Below are 23,481 nucleotides of genomic sequence, written 5' to 3'. Positions count from 1 at the left end.
GGAGGCCCCAGGGCCGAGTTTTGGAATCCCTAGATTAGATGACCGCAGGCAGGGCCTTAATGTAGGCTGATTGAAGGCTAATAAAGTCTGCTCCGCGTTGGCAGAAGTCTCTGTGGCTCCGTCCTGTGTTTATTATAGTGTCTGTATGGCTGTGCTAAATCAACATGAGCAGAGCTAATAGGCATTACAATGTTAGTCACTCAGAAAGATGGCTGTGCCAGCATGGATGGACAAACAGGGTGATGCAGTCAGAGCTGATGGGATATGTGTTCTTTATTTATGTAAAAAAAAAAAAAGTACCTTTATTTAACCAGGCAAGTCAGGTAAGAACAAATTCTTATTTTCAATGACAGCCTAGGAACAGTGGGTTAACTGCCTGTTCAGGGGCAAAACGACAGATTTTGTACCTTGTCAGCTCAGGGATTTGAACTTGCAACCTTTCGGTTACTAGTCCAATGCTCTAACCACTAGGCTACCCTGCCGCCCCATTAAGGGTTAGAGGTCAGGGGTCAGGGCTACTTAGTGATTAGAAGCATATTGGTGGTTAGAAAGGGTCAGGTTTCAGTCCCCTCTAGAATGATACAACAGACAGAATAACTGAAGGGCTTCAACGTAGCTTCCCGCAGGCTGTGAGCATTCATAGAGCATACATAACAGGTTATGACAGCCGTATGAACGGATCTATAAACAGCCTTAGAAGCACACCAGCAGCCGTAGTGCCAGAGGTTAAATAACTGCAAGATAATAGTGAAGATGTATATGGATTATGGGAGGGAGATATTGAACCAAATGGCCATGTGACTGAAATCCAATCAATTTTCACATCCATGGGTTGTTTGTTTGATTGATTTCATTTCTATGAGCCAGGTCCTCCTGATTGCTGTGACAGTGATGGGTGAGGACACAGAGGAAGTTGGCACAGAGGGACGGTCGCCCTGGAGAACACACACAGCCTTACAAGGACAAAGCATGCTCCAACCAACTCCTAGAGTATGACACTACTGGAGGTGTATGTGCCCAAGTATTCTGTGTGTATAGTATTGACAGAATATAACTGTGGATAGGGGGAAACTAAACATAGATGTAGGTTACGTGTGTATGTGTGTGTGTGAAAAACAGCGTTTGGAGGTGGAGGCAGATCAGATATCACACCCCCAACTTGTCCCCCCCCCCCCCCTCTGTAGACAGTTGCCATGGCGAGGCGTTGAAGAGTCATCGCCACATTCCGGGGCATGGCTCACCCCTCTGGACACTCGCCTCCTCTCAAGTTTAACATTTACTCTATGCTGTGTACTCATGCAGTCCCCTCCTGCTGCTGCTGAGGAGCTAGAGCAACCAACATACCAGAATCATTAACCTGTACCTCACAGGTGTCAAACTCATTCCATGGAGGGCCTAGTGTCTGAAGGTTTAGTTTTGTTCCTTTTAATTAAGCCAGACAAGGTGAGGGGAGTTCCTTACTAATTAGTGACCTTATTTTCATCAATCGCGTACATGGGAGGAGCAAAAACCCACAGACACTCAGCCCCTCGTTGGAATGAGTTTGACAAGGGATGTACATGGTTTACGAAGCAGGATTTGATTAGGCTTAAGAATATCACACAATTGACCACATTGCTTAATTCTAGCCAATTGCAATCAGACCGACAGGAGTGTTTACTTAGTTAGCCGGGGGCTAGGAGTCCATTTGGGTGGCCAGGTCCAACTCTGGACCTGGCCACCCAGGTCTAGAGTTGTTGTAAACTGTTGTTCTGAGCCATCAGGCCCAACCAACAGATCCCAGAAATGATATGTCTAATACAGGAACCACCATTGAGGATCAACCAAGGCCTTATAGGATGTGTCCAGATGAAACACACACACTCATCACCAGAGGGGGAATGGAGGATACAGCACCAATATCTGGGTCAATCTTTTGAAAGCGAGAGGAAGATGGAGGGAGAGAAAGAAACATTTAGGGAGTAAAGGAGAGCGAGGGATTAAGAAAAACAGGAGTGAAAAAGATAGAGGGGAAGAAGAGAGAGAACGTGAGAGAAGGTGAGGAAAATAACTCACTGGAGGCTGACAGTTCTAAACATAACACTCATCTGCATTTGTAATTGAGAGAGAGAGAGGACACAGAAGCTGATCCCTGAAGGACGACAAGAGATGGAGGGAAGGAAGGAGGGATACAACAAACCAGCTTCAGTCGTGGTACTGTTATAAAACATTTATTCTGGCAGAAATATTTGAAGTTTTTCAGAGGCCTGGAAGCAGAGGCGAATCATAAAAAACCCTGATTGATCGTTACCCAGAGAAACATCGGCACAGAATAAGATATTCATGTTAGATAAAAATCCATATTGGGCTTTACAATCATTTACAAAAAGACATAGAAATCTATTTCAAATTACAAAAAATAAAATGACAGTAAGGATCTTTAAAAAGAACTTGCAGTGTTTTGTGTTGGCGGTTGTCCTATCTGTCTGTGGTTCTAGACTTTAGGGAGGTTCTTCAAATAGATCTCGGATCAGCATCCCCAAGTCCAAACCTGAACTAAATAATTACGAGGTTGCACACAGAACAGACCTTGGGTCAGTGCTTAGGGGCACCTTTCACCCACACAGTGGGACAGCTCGAGGCCTGATACCAATACTATAAAATGAATCTCTTTCCTTCAATTACATGTCTGATCTCATACAGATGTATGGCAGCTGATAGCCAGGGTTCCACTACACATCTTTCACCAATCCAGTCATGTCAGATAAGGAAGGATACAATTTCTAAGTATTTTAACAGGGCCCTGGTTTATTGATTGGCACACAGCAGCTCTTCTCCCATTGGGGGCGCTAGTGAGTTAAACCAGGTCAGATCCCAGAGCCAAAGCCCCAGTTGGTACCTGGCCAGAACCTAGATACAGCTGGTGCCTCTCACAGGGTTACATTGGCAGTGTGTATACAGGACAGTGTGTGTATGTAGGGTTGTCTGTGTGTGCACGAGGAGTGTGATTTTATTTGTAGATGTTGGGGTACATGGCATTGGGTAAGAGGAGTGCTCGATCAAGCAGTGTGTGTTTACTGTTGTTGTGCATGTCAGTATGTTGAGTGTTGGCAGTATATGGAGCATGTGTAGACAGGGTAGCATTTCAGGGGTGGTAGTTGACATCAGGTACAGGACCATTCTAAAAAGGCCTTCTGGGTCTAGGTTGGGGTAATTAGTAGAGGGTAGGGCTGGTCTTTGTCACTGGCCAGAATACTGCTGGGCTAACCACTAACCCCAGGAACACACACACACACACACAACAGCCCTGAGAGCCCCAGCCCCATACAAACACAGCATAGTCCTTTCTATGGACACACAGCTATTGTACTGTACCAGAGACAGGGGAAGAAGACTCCCTAAGGGACTGGGCCCTACTAAACTGGGAGGTGACATGGAGATTGCTTTCAGGAATGGGTTTGTTAACAGTTCTCTCTAATCCTACTACATTGCATTTCAGGGGTGTATCTCCATGCTCTGGCTTCCTCGTCCCGTCTTCTTCGCTTCATCTGCACTGATGTGAATGAAACGGGTAGGCTTCAAACATTATATTGCTTAGATCCATCCTGTGTTTATTGATCAGTGCAGATGAAGGAGAGGAGATGAGGAAGCCACTTTGGGACTCTTCAGCTAGAGCCAGGCATTGGCTGGGAGTGTGTGTGGAGCACTGTAGGTTCCAGCTGGTTCCACGCATTAATCCAGTATGCTACCTATATAAACAATGTCTCCCTCTGACTGTGTCAGTCCATATCATACCACCCCTCTCAGTCACCACCACTAGTCCACTCTCTTATTGGCCAGCTTGCTCCTCAACCTGCCCCATATAAACCCTAGGTCCAACATAACATCAATGTCCTTCACAGTGGGGGTAGCACCAGTGTCAGTGTAAGGGGTAACAGCAGGTGAGCTCTGGGTCCTTAAGTGTCTTTCACTCGCTCTAGAGGAGAGCCTCTGAGGTCATCAACGTGCACCAGGGAACCTGGCTAGTTGCTGTTGAGTTACTGAAATTACATCTCACCAGGAACAGGGCAGGACAAAACAGGTAAAGCGGCTCTTTCCCAGCCTCAGGTGTGGCAAACCACACAAATATAGCACACACACACACACACACACACACCTCCATTTAAAAGCAGTCTCATTTCAAAAACTAGTGATGAGGACAAACGTAGACAAAGTCCACTAAGGTAGGAATACTCCAGGGCTGTTCTGTGCAATACCTAACATCAATACGTTCACATAGGCAGACTAGATATCCTGCACTCTTCTTTAGCAGTTGATTCAGTTCAGTGTTTTTTTCCCCTCTACAGCTCCACAGTAAATGTCCTATTGTCTCTCCTCCTCCTCCTCCTCCTCCTCCTCCTCTCCCGTTGGTGCGCTTAAAAGCTCCACGGAGCGCACCCGAAGGGCTGTGATTGGTCAATTGTCTGCCGTTGCAGTGGTAATGTGCCGGCGCGGTAACGTGCGCGTGCTCGTAGTTCATCAGCTGGAGAAGCGGTGGTCGCTCCAGCGGGCCTGTGCTAGTCAATCCATCTCCAAGTCCATGAGTTTGTTGCGTGAGCGGGGGGTGTGTGTGGTGTTGCGGCAGCAGCAGTGGGCACAGATGAAACCCAGGAGGAGAGAGAAGAGCCCCACGGACACAGAGGCTACAGAACCGTACAGCAGAGGCAGCTTCAGAGAGTCCCACACTGGAGGGAGACAGAGAGACCGAGAGAGAGAGAAAGTGTTAGTTACTGTACACACACACACACAGTGTGCCCCCCCCCCCCCCCATCCTTACTCACTGGGGAATCGTACAGTGAGGAACACCCTGGTAGAGGTGAGTTCAGCCCCGTGTGTCCAGGCCCCTGTGGAGGCAGACAGGTACCAGGGCGTGGCCTGGCAGTGGTACTCCCCGCTATCGCTGTCCTGGGTGGCGTGGATGTTCAGGGCGTAGGTGTGTGTGTCTGTGCGCTCCAGGGACACGTCACTGCTGGCGTTGCGCGCCTCCTTCTTGACCAGACCGAAGCGGTCCACGCTGGCCAGTAGGGTGCCTTTGTTCCCCCCTCTCAGCCGCGTGAGGTACCAACGTACCTCGTAGGACAGGTCATCTGAGGGAGGAAGAGGAGAGAATTCTATTAAAACCACTTCATTGGTTTTATGTAATAGAGCTAACATCAGCAGATTGAAACTGTGGATGTAGGGACAGGAAGAGGAGAGACTGGCTAGAGCAACAGGAAGAGACATGGAGGGGAGACTGGCTAGAGCAACAGGAAGAGACATGGAGGGGAGACTGGCTAGAGAGAGAAGAGAGGGGGAAGGGAATGGGACGGAGAGACAGAATAGAGGGGGAGGGGACTGGATAGAGACACAGAAGTAGAAGGGGGAGGAGAAAATGTAAAGTATTTTATAGAAATCCTTTCCATGTGGTTGAGGCCAAAGGTTTTATCAGTCTATCGCTGAACCTACAGTTAGTGTCTGGTGTTGCCACCGTCTCAATGTTGATCTGTGATGGGAATTCATGGATCTGAAGGAAAACTCTACATGTGAATAGACATGCTATCACTGAGAGAACATAGAACACAGTACACATCTTCCATATGGATACATCTATTTCTCTATCCATGTATTCATAGATCTGTGTTTCTGTGCTAGGGGCTCTTAGCAAAGGTCTAAAGAGGAGCAGCTTTAACCGGTCATTAATGTGTCTAAAAGGCACTATCATTACTGTCCCACCCACACACAGATTACACATCAATACTATGTGTGTGTGTCTACAGCCACCTTCAGAGAACATCTCACAGAAAGAGACAAAGAGGGAAGGAACAAGAAGAAAATAAAGAATAAGATGTTCTAGAGAAGATGAAGAAAAGAGAGCGAGCAACGAGAGAGCGAGCAACGAGAGAGCGAGAAACGAGAGAGCGAGCAACGAGAGAGCGAGCAACGAGAGAGCGAGCAACGAGAGAGCGAGCAACGAGAGAGCGAGCAACGAGAGAGCGAGCAACGAGAGAGAGAGAGCGAGCAACGAGAGAGCGAGCAACGAGAGAGAGAGAGCGAGCAACGAGAGAGCGAGCAACGAGAGAGAGAGCGAGCAACGAGAGAGCGAGCAACGAGAGAGCGAGCAACGAGAGAGCGAGAAACGAGAGAGCGAGAAACGAGAGAGCGAGCAACGAGAGAGCGAGCAACGAGAGAGAGAGAGCGAGCAACGAGAGAGAGAGCGAGAAACGAGAGAGAGAGCGAGAAACGAGAGAGAGAGCGAGCAACGAGAGAGAGAGCAACGAGAGAGAGCAACGAGAGAGAGCAACGAGAGAGAGCAACGAGAGAGAGCAACGAGAGAGAGCAACGAGAGAGAGAGCAACGAGAGAGAGAGCAACGAGAGAGAGAGCAACGAGAGAGAGAGCAACGAGAGAGAGAGCAACGAGAGAGAGAGCAACGAGAGAGAGAGCAACGAGAGAGAGAGCACGAGAGAGAGAGCAACGAGAGAGAGAGCAAACGAGAGAGAGAGCAACGAGAGAGAGAGCAACGAGAGAGAGAGCAACGAGAGAGAGAGCAACGAGAGAGAGAGCAACGAGAGAGAGAGCAACGAGAGAGAGAGCAACGAGAGAGAGAGCAACGAGAGAGAGAGCAACGAGAGAGAGAGCAACGAGAGAGAGAGCAACGAGAGAGAGAGAGCAACGAGAGCAACGAGAGAGAGAGCAACGAGAGCAACGAGAGAGAGCGCAACGAGAGCAACGAGAGAGAGAGCAACGAGAGAGAGCAACGAGAGAGAGAGCAACGAGAGAGAGAGCAACGAGAGAGAGAGCAACGAGAGAGCGAGCAACGAGAGCAACGAGAGAGAGAGCAACGAGAGAGAGAGCAACGAGAGAGAGCAACGAGAGAGAGCAACGAGAGAGAGAGCAACGAGAGCAACGAGAGAGAGAGCAACGAGAGAGAGCGCAACGAGAGCAACGAGAGAGAGAGCAACGAGAGCAACGAGAGAGAGAGCAACGAGAGCAACGAGAGAGAGCTAACGAGAGAGAGCAACGAGAGCAACGAGAGAGAGAGCAACGAGAGAGAGAGCAACGAGAGCAACGAGAGAGAGCGCAACGAGAGAGAGAGCAACGAGAGCAACGAGAGAGAGAGCAACGAGAGCAACGAGAGAGAGAGCAACGAGAGAGAGAGCAACGAGAGAGAGAGCAACGAGAGCAACGAGAGAGAGAGCAACGAGAGAGAGAGCAACGAGAGCAACGAGAGAGAGCTACGAGAGAGAGCAACGAGAGAGAGCAACGAGAGAGAGAGCAACGAGAGAGAGAGCAACGAGAGCAACGAGAGAGAGCGCAACGAGAGCAACGAGAGAGAGAGAGCAACGAGAGCAACGAGAGAGAGAGCAACGAGAGAGAGAGCAACGAGAGAGAGAGCAACGAGAGAGAGAGCAACGAGAGCAACGAGAGAGAGAGCAACGAGAGAGCAACGAGAGCAACGAGAGCAACGAGAGAGAGAGCAACGAGAGCAACGAGAGAGAGCTACGAGAGAGAGCAACGAGAGAGAGAGCAACGAGAGAGAGAGCAACGAGAGCAACGAGAGAGAGCGCAACGAGAGAGAGAGCAACGAGAGCAACGAGAGAGAGAGCACGAGAGCAACGAGAGAGAGAGCAACGAGAGAGCAACGAGAGCAACGAGAGAGAGCAACGAGAGCAACGAGAGAGAGAGCAACGAGAGCAACGAGAGAGAGAGCTACGAGAGAGAGCAACGAGAGAGAGAGCAACGAGAGCAACGAGAGAGAGCGCAACGAGAGAGAGAGCAACGAGAGCAACGAGAGAGAGAGCAACGAGAGAGCAACGAGAGAGAGAGCAACGAGAGAGAGAGCAACGAGAGAGCAACGAGAGAGAGAGCAACGAGAGAGAGAGCAACGAGAGAGAGAGCAACGAGAGAGAGAGCAACGAGAGAGAGAGCAACGAGAGAGAGAGCAACGAGAGAGAGCAACGAGAGCAACGAGAGAGAGCAACGAAGAGAGCAACGAGAGCAACGAGAGAGAGCAACGAGAGAGAGCAACGAGAGCAACGAGAGAGAGAGCAACGAGAGAGAGAGCAACGAGAGCAACGAAGCAACGAGAGAGAGAGCAACGAGAGAGAAACGAGAGAGCAACGAGAGAGAGAGCAACGAGAGAGCAACGAGAGAGCAACGAGAGAGCAACGAGAGAGCAACGAGAGAGCAACGAGAGAGCAACGAGAGAGCAACGAGAGAGAAACGAGAGAGAAACGAGAGCAACGAGAGCAACGAGAGAGAAACGAGAGCAACGAGAGAGAGAGCAACGAGAGAGAGAGCAACGAGAGAGAGCAACGAGAGAGAGAGAGCAACGAGAGCAACGAGAGAGAGAGCAACGAGAGCAACGAGAGAGAGAGCAACGAGAGCAACGAGAGAGAGAGCAACGAGAGAGAAACGAGAGAGAAACGAGAGAGCAACGAGAGAGCAACGAGAGAGCAACGAGAGAGCAACGAGAGAGCACGAGAGAGAACGAGAGAGAAACGAGAGAGCAACGAGAGCAACGAGAGCAACGAGAGAGAACGAGAGCAACGAGAGAGAAACGAGAGCAACGAGAGAGAGAGCAACGAGAGAGAGCAACGAGAGAGAGAGCAACGAGAGAGAGAGCAACGAGAGCAACGAGAGCGAGAGCAACGAGAGAGAGAGCAACGAGAGAGAGAGCAACGAGAGAGAGAGCAACGAGAGCAACGAGAGCAACGAGAGAGAGAGCAACGAGAGCAACGAGAGCAACGAGAGAGAGAGCAACGAGAGAGAGAGCAACGAGAGCAACGAGAGAGAGAGCAACGAGAGAGAGAGCAACGAGAGCAACGAGAGAGAGAGCAACGAGAGCAACGAGAGCAACGAGAGAGAGAGAGCAACGAGAGCAACGAGAGCAACGAGAGAGAGAGCAACGAGAGCAACGAGAGAGAGAGCAACGAGAGCAACGAGAGAGAGAGCAACGAGAGAGAGAGCAACGAGAGAGAGAGCAACGAGAGCAACGAGAGAGAGAGCAACGAGAGAGCAACGAGAGAGCAACGAGAGAGAAACGAGAGCAACGAGAGAGAGCAACGAGAGCGAGAGCAACGAGAGCAACGAGAGAGAGCAACGAGAGCGAGAGCAACGAGAGCAACGAGAGAGAGCAACGAGAGAGAGAGAGCAACGAGAGAGAGAGCAACGAGAGAGAGAGAGCAACGAGAGCAACGAGAGAGAGAGCAACGAGAGCAACGAGAGAGAGAGCAAACGAGAGAGAGAGCAACGAGAGCAACGAGAGAGAGAGCAACGAGAGAGAGAGCAACGAGAGAGAGAGCAACGAGAGCAACGAGAGCGCGAGAGAGCAACGAGAGAGAAACGAGAGAGCACGAGAGAGAAACGAGAGAGCAACGAGAGAGAAACGAGAGAGCAACGAGAGAGAAACGAGAGAGCAACGAGAGAGCAACGAGAGAGCAACGAGAGAGAAACGAGAGAGCAACGAGAGAGAAACGAGAGAGCAACGAGAGAGAACGAGAGCGCAACGAGAGAGAAACGAGAGCAACGAGAGAGAAACGAGAGCAACGAGAGAGAAACGAGAGCAACGAGAGAGCAACGAGAGCAACGAGAGCAACGAGAGAGCAACGAGAGAGAAACGAGAGCAACGAGAGAGAAACGAGAGCAACGAGAGAGAAACGAGAGCAACGAGAGAGAGAGCAACGAGAGCAACGAGAGAGAGAGCAACGAGAGAGAGAGCAACGAGAGCAACGAGAGAGAGAGCAACGAGAGCAACGAGAGAGAGAGCAACGAGAGAGAGAGAGCAAACGAGAGAGAGAGAGCAACGAGAGAGAGAGCAACGAGAGAGAGAGCAACGAGAGAGAGAGCAACGAGAGAGAGAGCAACGAGAGAGAGAGCAACGAGAGCAACGAGAGCAACGAGAGAGAGAGCACGAGAGCAACGAGAGAGAGAGCAACGAGAGCAACGAGAGAGAGAGCAACGAGAGAGAGAGCAACGAGAGAGAGAGCAACGAGAGCAACGAGAGAGAGAGCAACGAGAGAGAGAGCAACGAGAGCAACGAGGAGAGATAGAGAGCAACGAGAGAGAGAGCAACGAGAGAGAGAGCAACGAGAGCAACGAGAGAGAGAGCAACGAGAGAGAGAGCAACGAGAGAGAGAGCAACGAGAGCAACGAGAGAGAGAGCAACGAGAGAGAGAGCAACGAGAGCAACGAGAGAGAGAGAGCAAACGAGAGAGAGAGCAACGAGAGAGAGAGCAACGAGAGCAACGAGAGAGAGAGCAACGAGAGAGAGAGCAACGAGAGAGAGAGCAACGAGAGAGAGAGCAACGAGAGAGAGAGCAACGAGAGCAACGAGAGAGAGAGCAACGAGAGAGAGAGCAACGAGAGCAACGAGAGCAACGAGAGAGAGAGCAACGAGAGCAACGAGAGCAACGAGAGAGAGAGCAACGAGAGCAACGAGAGCAACGAGAGAGAGAGCAACGAGAGCAACGAGAGCAACGAGAGAGAGAGCAACGAGAGAGCAACGAGAGCGCGAGAGAGCAACGAGAGCGCGAGAGAGCAACGAGAGCGCGAGAGAGCAACGAGAGCGCGAGAGAGCAACGAGAGCGCGAGAGAGCAACGAGAGCGCGAGAGAGCAACGAGAGCGCGAGAGAGCAACGAGAGCGCGAGAGAGCAACGAGAGCGCGAGAGAGCAACGAGAGAGCGAGAAACGAGAGAGCGAAAGAGAAACGAGCGAGAAAGAGCAACGAGAGAGAAACGAGAGCAACGAGAGAGAAAGAGAGCAACGAGAGAGAAACGAGAGCAACGAGAGAGAAAGAGAGCAACGAGAGAGAAACGAGAGCAACGAGAGAGAAAGAGAGCAAAGAGAGAGAAAGAGAGCAACGAGAGAGAAAGAGAGCAAAGAGAGAGAAACGAGAGAAAAGAGAGAGCAACGAGAGAAAAGAGAGAGCAACGAGAGAAAAGAGAGAGCAACGAGAGAAAAGAGAGCAACGAGAGAAAAGAGAGAGCAACGAGAGAAAAGAGAGAGCAACGAGAGAAAAGAGAGAGCAACGAGAGAAAAGAGAGCAATGAGAGAGCAACGAGAGAGCAAGAAACGAGAGAGAGGGCAGTGCCAGTGATCCAGAATGTGGTATGACTTCTTCAGTCAGATTTGCTATCCTGTCCAGCAGCCTCTAATGACTGGACATCTTAACCACCAATACAGAGTTCGCCACTGGAGAGTTGGAAGTAAAAATAAATAATTAGGTACTATGGGGTGAATCCTAACATTAAGTAACATTTTCACTTCGCATCAATGTGTGACTAACTGCTAATACAAGGCCTACTTAGTAAAAAATATGAAGATGCTGATGGTAATGATGATGATGAATAAGATGGGGAAAGGCAGGAAGGGACACATCTATATTTATAGAGATGGAACGGAGGGCACCGCGACCCCTCGTTTCCACAACCTCGGTGTCCGGATTCAAGAGGTGACTGGATGTGACACGAGCCTAAACGTAGAGGACCGCTGGACTAAAGGACCAATCAGGCCGATTCCTGCAGACCTAATTGAGGACTGGTCAGTGGACGTTAGTCTTAAAGAGATAGTTTGGTAGCTGGGCTGATGTGAAAAGGGTTACGACTGACTCCTAGAATTGGGACAGCATGGATAGGGCCAAATTGAAATGTTTTTAACAGAAGAAATACAAAAAATAATATGCATAACCAATGATAAGGGAACAGTTTGGAGATTAAGGGGAAATTATCTGACCAAAAGGTGAGAACACAACAGTTCACCTGACAAGACTGTCATGGCCAAAAGTTGAGAATGACACCAATATTAATTTCCACAAATTTTGCTGCTTCAGTGTCTTTAGATATTTTTGTCAGATGTTACTATGGAAAACTGAAGTACAATTACAAGCATTTCATAACGGTCAAAGGCTTTTATTGACAATTACATTAAGTTGATGCAAAGAGTCAATATTTGCAGTGTTGGCCCTTCTGTTTCAAGACCTCTGCAATGCTGTCAATTAACTTCTGGGCCACATCCTGATGGCAGCCCATTCTTGCATAATCAATGCTTGGAGTTTGTCAGAATTCGTGGGTTTTTGTTTGTCCACCCGCCTCTTGAGGATTGACCACAAGTTCTCAATGGGATTAAGGTCTGGGGAGTTTCCTGGCCATGGACCCAAAATATTGATGTTTTGTTCCCCGAGCCACTTAGTTATCACTTTTGCCTTATGGCAAGGTGCTCCATCATGCTGGAAAAGGCATTGTTCATCACCAAACTGTTCCTGGGTGGTTGGGAGAAGTCGCTCTCGGAGGATGTGTTGGTACCATTCTTTATTCATGGCTGTGTTCGTAGGCAAAATTGTGAGTGAGCCCACTCCCTTGGCTGAGAAGCAACCCCACACATGGTCTCAGGATGCTTTACTGTTGGCATGACACAGGACTGATGGTAGCACTCACCTGGTCTTCTCCGGACAAGCTTTTTTCCAGATGCCCCAAACAATCGGAAAGGGGATTCATCAGAGAAAATGACTTTACCCCAGTCCTCAGTAGTCCAATACCTGTTGCAGAATATCAGTATGTCCCTGATGTTTTCCCTGGAGAGAAGTGGCTTCTTTGCTGCCCTTCTTGACACCAGGCCATCCTCCAAAAGTCTTCGCCTCACTGTGTGTGCAGATGAACTCACACCTCCCTGCTGCCATTCCTGAGCAAGCTCTGTCCTGGTGGTGCCCCGATCCCGCAGCTGAATCAACTTTAGGAGACGGTCCTGGCGCTTGCTGGACTTTCTTGGGCGCCCTGAAGCCTTCTTCACGACAATTGAACCGCTCTCCTTGAAGTTCTTGATGATCCGATAAATGGTTGATTTAGGTGCAATCTTACTGGCAGCAATATCCTTGCCTGTGAAGCCCTTTTTGTGCAAAACAATGATGGCAGTTGTGTGACAGAGGAAGAACAATGATTCCAAGCACCACCTTCCTTTTGAAGCTTCCAGTCTGTTATTCGAACTCAATCACCATGACAACGTGATCTCCAGCCTTGTCCTCGTCAACGCTCACACCTGTGTTAACGAGAGAATCACTGACATGATGTCAGCTGGTCCTTTTGTGGCAGGGCTGAAATGCAGTCAAAATGTTTTTGGGGGATTCAGTTCATTTGCATGGCAAAGAGGGACTTTGCAATTAAATTGCAATTCATCTGATCACTCTTCATAAGATTCTGGAGTATATGCAAATTGGCATCATACAAACTGAGGCAGCAAACTTTGTGAAAATTAATGTGTCATTCTCAACTTTAGGTCACGACTGTACACTTCACTTTATGTGCATTTTACATTTACAGTACTTTTTGCAGAGTTTCTCATAACGAAAATCTAAAAATACTCTGGATACATTCAGTAACATAGAAAATGGTTGCTTAAATGGGAAGAGGTCCATAAGGCGTTGCTCTGCCTTCTTGACATCTCAGTCGAGGGAAAGTGTCAGTAACATGCATGTCAATCAAAAAACAGCCCATTATAAAGCTCAACGTGGTTCAGGTGTGCATCGTTTGAAAGCCTGTTCTATTGCCAACATTAGTAGTTCCGTGCGTGTTCGGCTGCAAATTTTCTTCACAATACGAGAAATAGGCTCATTCTGTTCAGAACAATCCAGGGTATAACATGTAATCTTGTAATTTTACACCAAAAATAGCAAATAAACGTTGATACTGTAAATAAATACATTTTAAAATATGGAAATGTGAAGTACACATTATGACATCAAACCGGTATTATAATCCTCAACGTCTCATCTTTCAGAACACATGGATTTACAGCATTCCCCTCGCTCAGATTACAAACCAAATTACTAAAGCCAAAATCATCCGAGACGAGTTACAGGTGCTGAGACTAGTATTTGTAAAAAGTAGTAGCGGTAGTACGTTGCTAGATAACAATGTAAACAATGCCACTTTATATGAACGGGACCATGTGTATGTTGTCTCATATCATGCAGGAGAGGCTCTAACAATGGGAACTCTAACCCACCCGTCGTATAAACACTGTTAGAACATCTGCCAGTTGAAACTCATACAACACTGGAAAGCAGACAGCTTGAGCTCTGACGTCATATACAACATGTTACTGTACAGCCCCTGCATTCCAATTGAGGTGCTCATTAATGACCAAATCTGCCATTTTCAACCAGTATATGGGATGACAGGGGCTGTGAGTGTAAAGGATTAATAGTTTGGTAGCTGGGCCTTTTATATTGAATAGTAAGCAGTGTTTCTATGAAGCCACTCAGTTCCTATCTGAAAGGATCTCCTAAGTTATAAAGCCTCATAAAGCTACCGTTTGCCTCCTTTGACATTGAATACAATTATAACAAAGGACAGGAAGAGAGAACATGAAGATATTGAAACAACACATCCCTGGAGTTGTATGAACACCCATTACACTATACAAATAGAAGATATCTAAAGAGGAATTAAGGTGATGCACCACACCTTAGAGAAACTAAAAAAAGGTACCTGCCAAGACCCCCTGCACTGCAGATAACATTCTCTCACGCACATGCACACATGCCTGCGAACACACACACACACACACACACACACACACACACACACACACACACACACAGCCTCAGATTGGTCCCAGCTGTTTCAGTGGACTGTAATTCCTTGAATACACTGCTCTTTGAACCACATGCGTTGCAACAATAACCAAGACGGCAAAACAAATACATTATCACCAGTATTCCCATTAACAAGCTTGATCCCCACCACAACACAACAATGTAAGATTCCTCCCACTGGCCCCTTTATCCTCCCCTCCACCTCCATCCTCCCCTCCACCTCAACACCAGGATCCGCTAAGGAGAAATAAAACTAGATTGTCTTCACATCGAAATGAACTGAATAAAATACATTTGATTGGTTCATTCCATGTATTGATCCCCAGAGGGGGGAGTTAGTTAGTTTTGCCAGCAGCAGCAGAAGGTAAAGACCAATAGTGGTAGAGACACTACAGGCATCCAGAACACAGAACTCAACAGGGATACTGCCACTGATGTCTGATAGAACAAAGTCTATTACACGTGGGCTATAAAGCGCTGCTACAACACAGCACACAGGAATACTAAACACTGCATGGACCTCGTAGAATCACAATGAGCAGAACGGCCATTCCAATTACGAGCAATGGGCCATGACCGACGGGCAGCGGCCATTTTGGGTGTCTCATTTTGAATTGACGCTAACAAGTCACGACGTCGCGTAAATTCTATTGTGTCGCCAATATTTGGTTGGAATGTGAAAAATGTTGTAATTCTTAGTTATGGGCTGATCTAAAGAGACATATTGTGCAGTAGGGTGCCATTTCACACACAATGTCTGTTCTGTTACCCCTTCTATTTCTATGCTCAAGCCGTCCTCCCCTTTATTACCAGAAGGACTTAATGGCCTGAGTGAGTCTCTCTTTCCCCGCACCAGTGAGTTAGACCGTTTTCTCTTCACCACTCCTTTAGGTCTCTCCAGTCTCCTCTTCTCCCTGTGAGGGGGAAATGGATGATGGAATATAACTATTAATTACTGGCTGTAGAGGAGAGGAGAACAGGTTTAGCAGGCTAGTTTGATTCTGTGGGGCAGGCTAGGAGAGAACAGGTTTAGCAGGCTAGTTTGATTCTGTGGGGCAGGCTAGGAGAGAACAGGTTTAGCAGGCTAGTTTGATTCTGTGGGGCAAGCTAGGAGAGAACAGGTTTAGCAGGCTAGTTTGATTCTGTGGGGCAGGCTAGGAGAGGAGACTAGAGACTCAGTGAACTGCTCTAGTCGTAAAGGATGGTTCAATCCTAGTCAGACGTTTACATGCTTCTTTAGTGGGTTTACATTTTTTAAATATTAAGAACACATTTTTGTTTACAATGACGGCCTACCCCGGCCAAAACCGGACGACGCTGGGCCAATTGTGAGCTGCTCTATGGGACTACCAATCACGGCCGGATGTGATGCGGTACTGGGCCGAGTCCATATTCCACTCCATTCAAAGAAAATTAAAACCAATAAACTATTTTATGTTCCATCTTTCTCTTTATCTTAATTTAACCTCCTGTTGTCCTTTTTATGTTATGTCCTCATGGCAGCAACTGGCACAAGCAGGGGCAACGTCTTCAGTGTCCCCCCTAAGGAAACAGACTCCGCACTCTGGGTACAGAGACGACAGCATCTGAGAAAAACAGCTGTTGCTTGTCAGCTCCAACTGCTGCCAAACAAACAAACACATAACTCTGCTCTTTGATGACAACATCCTCGTGTCCCAACCACTCACACACACTATACCTTTGCTGTGCATTCCTCACCTTGTGAACATCTGACGTCTCCCGTTAGTTTTGGTCAGCAGGCATCAACATGCCAGGCCAACAGCTAGCTAGCTTTCTCAACAGCATCAGATCACAAGTGCAACATTCCCACCAACACATGTGCATTCTGTCGGTCTCAGACAATCACTACACCGGCTGCGTCCTAATGGTCTAATATACATGTATTTCCTTGATGTCCACTAATCTGAAAGGACATGATGGATTTAAAAAAAATATTGGTCTGTTATATCAGCTGGGAAAGGAAACAAGGAAAGGTGGCTGTTTGTGTCATCTTGTGGTCTCTCTGTGACGCTAGGTCTTGTGGGTAGGTCCATTCCAGTGCTGCATAGGAATGTGATTCTCCTGCTCAGGCTTGTTCCTGCACTGTAAGTGTTGTATATAGAGTATCACTGTCGATTACTCAACACTTACACCAAACCATCAGTCTTGTCAGGTACTATCCAGTCACTCTCCTTTCTATAGAGCAGTGGTTCGAAACTTTTTATAGTTCCGCACCCCTTCAAACATTCAACCTCCAGCTGCGTACGCCCTCTAGCACCAGGGTCAGCTGTACCCCCTCTAGCACCAGGGTCAGCTGTACCCCCTCTAGCACCAGGGTCAGCTGTACCCCCTCTAGCACCAGGGTCAGCACACTGTTTTTGCCATCATTGGAAGCCTGCCACACACACACTATACATTTATTAAACATAAGAATGAGTGAGTTTTTGTCAAAAACCCGGCTCGTGGGAAGTGACAAAGAGCTCTTATAGGACCAGGGCACAAATAATAATAAACCATTTCTCTCTTTATTTAACCATCTTACATATAAAACCTTAAGTCATCGAAAATTGTGATGAACTCACCACAGGTTAATGAGAAGGGTGTGCTTGAATGGATGCACATAACTCTGCAATGTTGGATTGTATTGAGAGAGTCTCAGTCTTAAATAATTTCACAGTCTGTGCCTGTATTTAGTTTTCATGCTAGTGAGGGCCGAGAATCCACTCTCACATAGGTACGTGGTTGCAAAGGGCATCAGTGTCTTAACAGCGCGATTTGCCAAGGCAGGATACTCTGAGCGCAGCCCTATCCAGAAATATGGCAGTGGCTTATGATTAAATTACATTTTCACAGAAACGCTTGTTTCTGGACGAGAGGCAGGGCGCGAAAGGGATAACGAATTCAGTTTGTGTCATCTGTTTCAGGAAAGTACCTGCGTAATTGAGCACCCAACTCACGCAGGTGCTTCGCTATATCACATTTGACATTGTCCGTAAGCTTGAGTTCATTTGTACACCAAATAAGCAAAGAAATTACAGTCCATCATTACTTTAAGACATGAAGGTCAGTCAATGCAAAACATTTCAAGAACTTTGAAAGTTCCTTCAAGTGCAGTCGCAAAAACCATCAAGCCCTGTGATGAAACTGGCTCTAATGAGGACTGCCACAAGAAAGGAAGACCCAGAGTTACCTCTACTGCAGAGGATAAGTTCATTAGAGTTACCAGTCTCAGAAATTGAAGCCCAAATAAATATATCAGAGTTCAAGTAACGGACACATCTCAGCATCAACTGTTCAGAGGAGACTGTGAATCAGGCCTTTATGTTCCAATTGATGCAAAGAAACCACTACTAAAGGACACCAATAATAAGAAGAGACTTGCTTGGGCCAAGAAACACGAGCAATGGACATTAGACCGGTGGAAATTTGTCATTTGGTCTGGAGTCCAAATTGGAGATTTTTGGCTCCCAACCGCGTGTCTTTGTGGGACACAGTGTGGGTGAACGGATGATCTCTGCATGTGTATTTCCCACCATAATCTATGGAGGAGGTGTTATGGTGTGGGAGTGCTTTGCTGGTGACAAAGTCTGAGTTATTTAGAATTCAAGGCACAATTAACCAGCACGGCTACCACAGCATTCTGCAGCAATACGCCATCACACCTGGTTTGGGCTTAGTGAGAATATCATTTGTTTTTCAACAGGACAATGACCCAACACACCTCCAGGCTGTGTATTTTACCAAGAAGGAGAGTGATGGAGTGCTGCATCAGATGACCTGGCCTCCACAATCCCCAGACTTCCACCTAATTGAGATGGTTTGGGATGAGTCAGACTGCAGAGTGAAGGAAAAGCAGCCAACAAGTGCTCAGCATATGTGGGAACTCCTTCAAGACGGTTGGAAAAGCCTTCCTGGTAAAGTTGGTTAAGACAATGCCAAGAGTGTGCAAATCGGTCATCAAGGCAAAGGGGGGCTACTTTGAAGAATCAAAAATATATTTAGATTTGTTTAACCCTTTTTTGGTTACTACATGATTCCATGTGTGTTATTTCATAGTTATGATGTCTTCACTGTTATTCTACAATGTAGAAAATAGTAAAAATAAAGAAAAATCCTTGAACAAGTAGAGGTTCTGAAACTTTTTGACAGGTAGTAAGTAAATATATATATCGTTCAAGGGTTTCTTTTTATTTGTACTATTCTGATCATTTTAATGTTACCATTCCCCTGCAGCCTTCCTGCTGTCTTCCTGTAGGTAACTAACTAACAGACTAACAGTGTAGTTCAGTAATACCATTCCCCTGCTGTCTTCCTGTAGGTAACTAACAGACTAACAGTGTAGTTCAGTAATACCATTCCCTTGCAGCCTTCCAGCTGTCTTCCTGTAGGTAACTAACTAACAGACTAACAGTGTAGTTCAGTAATACCATTCCCCTGCTGTCTTCCTGTAGGTAACTAACTAACAGACTAACAGTGTAGTTCAGTAATACCATTCCCCTGCTGTCTTCCTGTAGGTAACTAACTAACAGACTAACAGTGTAGTTCAGTAATACCATTCCCCTGCTGTCTTCCTGTAGGTAACTAACTAACAGACTAACAGTGTAGTTCAGTAATACCATTCCCCTGCTGTCTTCCTGTAGGTAACTAACTAACAGACTAACAGTGTAGTTCAGTAATACCATTCCCCTGCTGTCTTCCTGTAGGTAACTAACTAACAGACTAACAGTGTAGTTCAGTAATACCATTCCCCTGCTGTCTTCCTGTAGGTAACTAACTAACAGACTAACAGTGTAGTTCAGTAATACCATTCCCTTGCAGCCTTCCAGCTGTCTCCCTGTAGGTAACTAACTAACAGACTAACAGTGTAGTTCAGTAATACCATTCCCCTGCTGTCTCCCTGTAGGTAACTAACTAACAGACTAACAGTGTAGTTCAGTAATACCATTCCCCTGCAGCCTTCCTGTAGGTAACTAACTAACAGACTAACAGTGAAGTTCAGTAATACCATTCCCCTGCAGCCTTCTAGCTGTCTCCCTGTAGGTAACTAATTGCTATGTTCCACCATCAGGAAAAGAAGCTGCAACTGACCATAAGATTACCATGACATTCCATTACGTTCTCTGATATGCACGTGAATAACAGCATGTGAATACACACACACACCCCGACAGCTGGGGTTCTGAAAAATGACACCCCCCACTTGCATAATCACACAATCACATTCAGACAAACACACACAGCTGCTATGAGCAGAACACTTTGTTCTGATCTCTGACCGGTCTCGTGTTAGACTGGACTGAAGAATATAGAAAGATAACAATATGAAAGAGACAGAGAGGAGGAGGAGAAAGGAGACAGAGACCGACAGACAGAGACACAGAGTTATGTAATCTAATGGCTGAGGGAGGGAGAGGAAGACAAAGTGATAGAGAGAGTTGATAAGAGAGAATGAGACAGAATGACTTCCAATAAGAGATCACACTGCACTCCTCCCTGAGATGGGAGAACAGTGATAAGAGAGGCAGGAGGAGGACAGGAGGAAGGGAGGAGAGGATGGAGAGATGTGAACAAGACAGCTGATAAGAAACTAATTAACTCTCAACACTGGAAGGTTGTGTCTTATGGATAAAGTCATCACCTGATGAGAGTGTGTGTGTGTCATCCCCTACCTGACTTGGGTGATGCTCCAGAGATGCTGAGGGCACACACCATCTTGGCGGTCTCCCAGGGATACAAAGTGGTGGTGTCAGAGCGGATGGCCACAGCGAACGAGGGGCCTACAGGAAGGAACACACAGAGGTTAGAGGTCAGGGGTTACATTCACTCCTTCGCCAGGTCTTTCAAAGGTGTTCATCCAAACAGCTCCTCTCAGCTCACTGAGCCAGTCAGAGTGTGTGTGTGTGTGTGTGTGTGTGTGTGTGTGTGTGTGTGGATAAGCACCTACAGAGGGACTCAGTATGGTGTCTCCTCTAACACATGTTCAACACACACACGATAAAGAGAGCCAGTGATACGGATCATAACTGATTAACGGCTTCTAACTGATTTGTCCAGGAGAGGTTGGTTATGGGGTGCCGTTTTGAAGCTTCCACCCCACAGAGAGGAAGAAGGGCTGCAGGTAGCCTAGCGGTTAGGAGCGTTGGACCTGTAACCGAATGGTTGCGGGTTCGAATCCCCGAGCCGACTAGGTGAAACATCTGCTGATGTGCCCTTGAGCAAGGCACTTCGCTATATTTGCTCCTCTAAGACGCACTGCATTAGAGCGTCTGCTAAATTACTCAAATGTAAGAGAGAGAGCGTGTGTCTTTCCACAGTGAAAGAGAGCTCAAGGGGTCTACCTCCCCAGAGACAGTAGTAGAGGTTTCAGTAACTAGTTACATCTCTCTCCAACGAACATCAAACACAGCCAACTAGGCCGATGCAGGGAATGTGAGAGCATATTTAGGGTTCATGTGCGAGAGCATATTTAGGGTTCATGTGCGAGAGCATATTTAGGGTTCATGTGCGAGAGCATATTTAGGGTTCATGTGCAAGAGCATATTTAGGGTTCATGTGCAAGAGCATATTTAGGGTTCATGTGCAAGAGCATATTTAGGGTTCATGTGTGAGCTTCAGTAAAAGTCTAGTGGGTATATAGACTCAGTAGGACACATGTAACTCAGTGGTGGTGAGGGTGTGTGTTCTATCCTCGTACCAGTCTCCTGGAAGTTGATCTGGACCTTGTTGGACTTGGCGCTGACAGCTTTGGTCCAGGCCTGGCCTGGTTGTTTGGTCCAGGCGGTGATGTCACACCAGTAGAAGCCCCTGTCAGCCTGCTGCACTCCAGCCAGACGGAAGCGGAACTCAGCCGGACCCGTCTTAGTCAGAACCAGGCTGTCCCTGGGAGTCAGAACCCAGTTTACTTTCAACATAGCTCACTAGTAATACCACAACAACTTCATTCATCTTATGATACATACTGCTCAGTACTGTGTGTGTGTGTGTGTGTGTGTGTGTGTGTGTGTGTGTGTGTGTACCTGCGGTTAGGGTCTGTAGCCCCTCCATGTTGTAGTACAGAGTCAGGACTGAGAGAGAGGACGGTTCTAGTGGCAGAGTCCACACTGTCCTGAGTCTGCACCAGCACAGAGTAGCCCGGGTCCTGCAAGTGCACATGGGATATGGTACAGCTCATCTCAAAGGTGGCTCCGCCTGCCACCGCCTCACGCACACGCTGTGCCACGGCGGTTAGAGATGGCCCTGGAGGGAGACAGATCAAATCAATCAATTAATAATCAGTGAGTCAGTCAATCACCAAAATGTTCATCCTTAGGACTTAGAAAGCTACCTGGAGCGCAACCTAAATCAAGGACCATGAGAGCAGCTGGGATTTGTGCGATAGTGTGGGCCGGGTACCGAGGTAATGGCAATGGAAGCAACGCAATCAATCAAGATAGAGCCTGAAGCTAGTAGAGTGGTAGGGAGTAACCAGGACTACAGACAGACACTCGTAACCTAACAACCAGCTGTCTGTAGTAACCACAGGGACTGAGTGGACAGACCATCAGTAGGAAAGTCCGGACTTCATGAATGGACAAAGACACTGACTGAGCTCTACAGAGAGATGGACAGAGAGAGATGAACAGAGAGAGAAGGGGAATCCCAGAGTTGGTGGGAGGAAACAGAGGAAGACCGAACTAGAGGGAGAAAGACAAAAACTCCCTACTGTATATCCTCATCACATCGCTATTCAGTAGCTATTACACTAGATCACCATCATCTAACCAGCCTTGCAGGGTTCACAGAGTTCAGTTTGTGAGTGTGTGAATGCCGAAAGGCAACTGTTGAGAACTATTTAGACTCAAATCAACAGAGGAAACTAGGACTCATAGCTGTCACTCAGGGCAGCTGTCTAGGTCCCTTACTTTACTCAAGTCATGCCACCTGCTTTGACTAAATGACTCAACACTATACACGTCAGCAGATACTACAGCAACTGAAAATGACTGCAACGATTAACAAAAAGCTGCAGTTAGATTCAGAGTGGGTGGCAAGGAATAAGTTAGTCCTAAATATTTCTAAAACTAAAAGCAATGCATTTGGGACAAAATCATTCACTAAAACCTCAACTAAATCTTGTAAGAAATAATGTGGAAATTGAGAAAGTTGGTGACTAAACTGCTTGGAGTAACCCTGGATTGTAAACTGTCATGGTCAAAACAGTTTACAACAGTAGCTAAAATGGGGAGAAGTCTGTCCATAATAAAGCACTGCTCTGCCTTCATAGCAACACTATCAACAGGGCAGGTCCTACAGGCCCTGGTTTTGTCGCACCTGGACTACTGTTCAGTCTTCTGGTCAGGTGCCACAAAAAGGGACTACTGCAATTGGCTCAGAACAGGGCAGCACAGATGGCCTTTGGATGTACACAGAGAGCTAGCATTAATAATATGCATGTCAATCTCTCCTGGCTGAAAGTGGAAGAGATTGACTTCATCACTACTTGTTTTTGTAAGAAGTGTTGACAAGCTGAATGCACTGAGCTGTCGGTTTAAACTACTAGCACACAGCTCAGACACCCATGCATACCACACAATACATGCCACCAGAGGTCTCTTCTAGAGGTCAACCGATTATGATTTTTCAACGCCGATACCGATTATTGGAGGACCAAAAAGGCCGATACCGATTAAATCGGCCAATTTTTTTATTTGTAATAATGACAATTACAACAATACTGAATTAACACTTATTTTAACTTAATATAAAACATCAATAAAATAAATTTATCCTCAAATAAATAATGAAACATGTTCAATTTGGTTTAAATAATGCAAAAATGTTGGAGAAAAAAGTAATATGTGCCATGTAAAAATATGTGCCATGTAAAAAAGCTAACAATTCAGTTCCTTGCTCAG

General features: G+C 47.0%; 1 protein-coding gene across 1 annotated transcript in view; it reads right to left on the bottom strand.

Moving 5' to 3' along the window:
- Nucleotides 1-2,194: 2,194 nt before the first annotated feature.
- The window catches only part of LOC109890355 (prostaglandin F2 receptor negative regulator), a 46,585-nt gene continuing 25,298 nt past the window's right edge, over nucleotides 2,195-23,481 (bottom strand). The window contains exons 7-11 of the mRNA XM_031824109.1: nucleotides 21,604-21,823; nucleotides 21,282-21,466; nucleotides 20,257-20,364; nucleotides 4,800-5,105; nucleotides 2,195-4,703 (exon numbers count right to left, since the gene is read on the bottom strand). Coding sequence (XP_031679969.1) covers nucleotides 4,540-4,703; nucleotides 4,800-5,105; nucleotides 20,257-20,364; nucleotides 21,282-21,466; nucleotides 21,604-21,823 — 983 coding nt within the window. The 3' untranslated portion in view covers nucleotides 2,195-4,539. The remainder of the gene's footprint in view (nucleotides 4,704-4,799; nucleotides 5,106-20,256; nucleotides 20,365-21,281; nucleotides 21,467-21,603; nucleotides 21,824-23,481) is intronic.

The sequence above is a fragment of the Oncorhynchus kisutch genome, linkage group LG5 (genome assembly GCF_002021735.2).
Source record: "Oncorhynchus kisutch isolate 150728-3 linkage group LG5, Okis_V2, whole genome shotgun sequence".
Taxonomy (NCBI): Eukaryota; Metazoa; Chordata; class Actinopteri; order Salmoniformes; family Salmonidae; genus Oncorhynchus; species Oncorhynchus kisutch.
The sequence above is the reverse complement of the archived record's forward strand: the minus strand, read 5'-3'. Positions and strand labels throughout refer to the sequence as shown.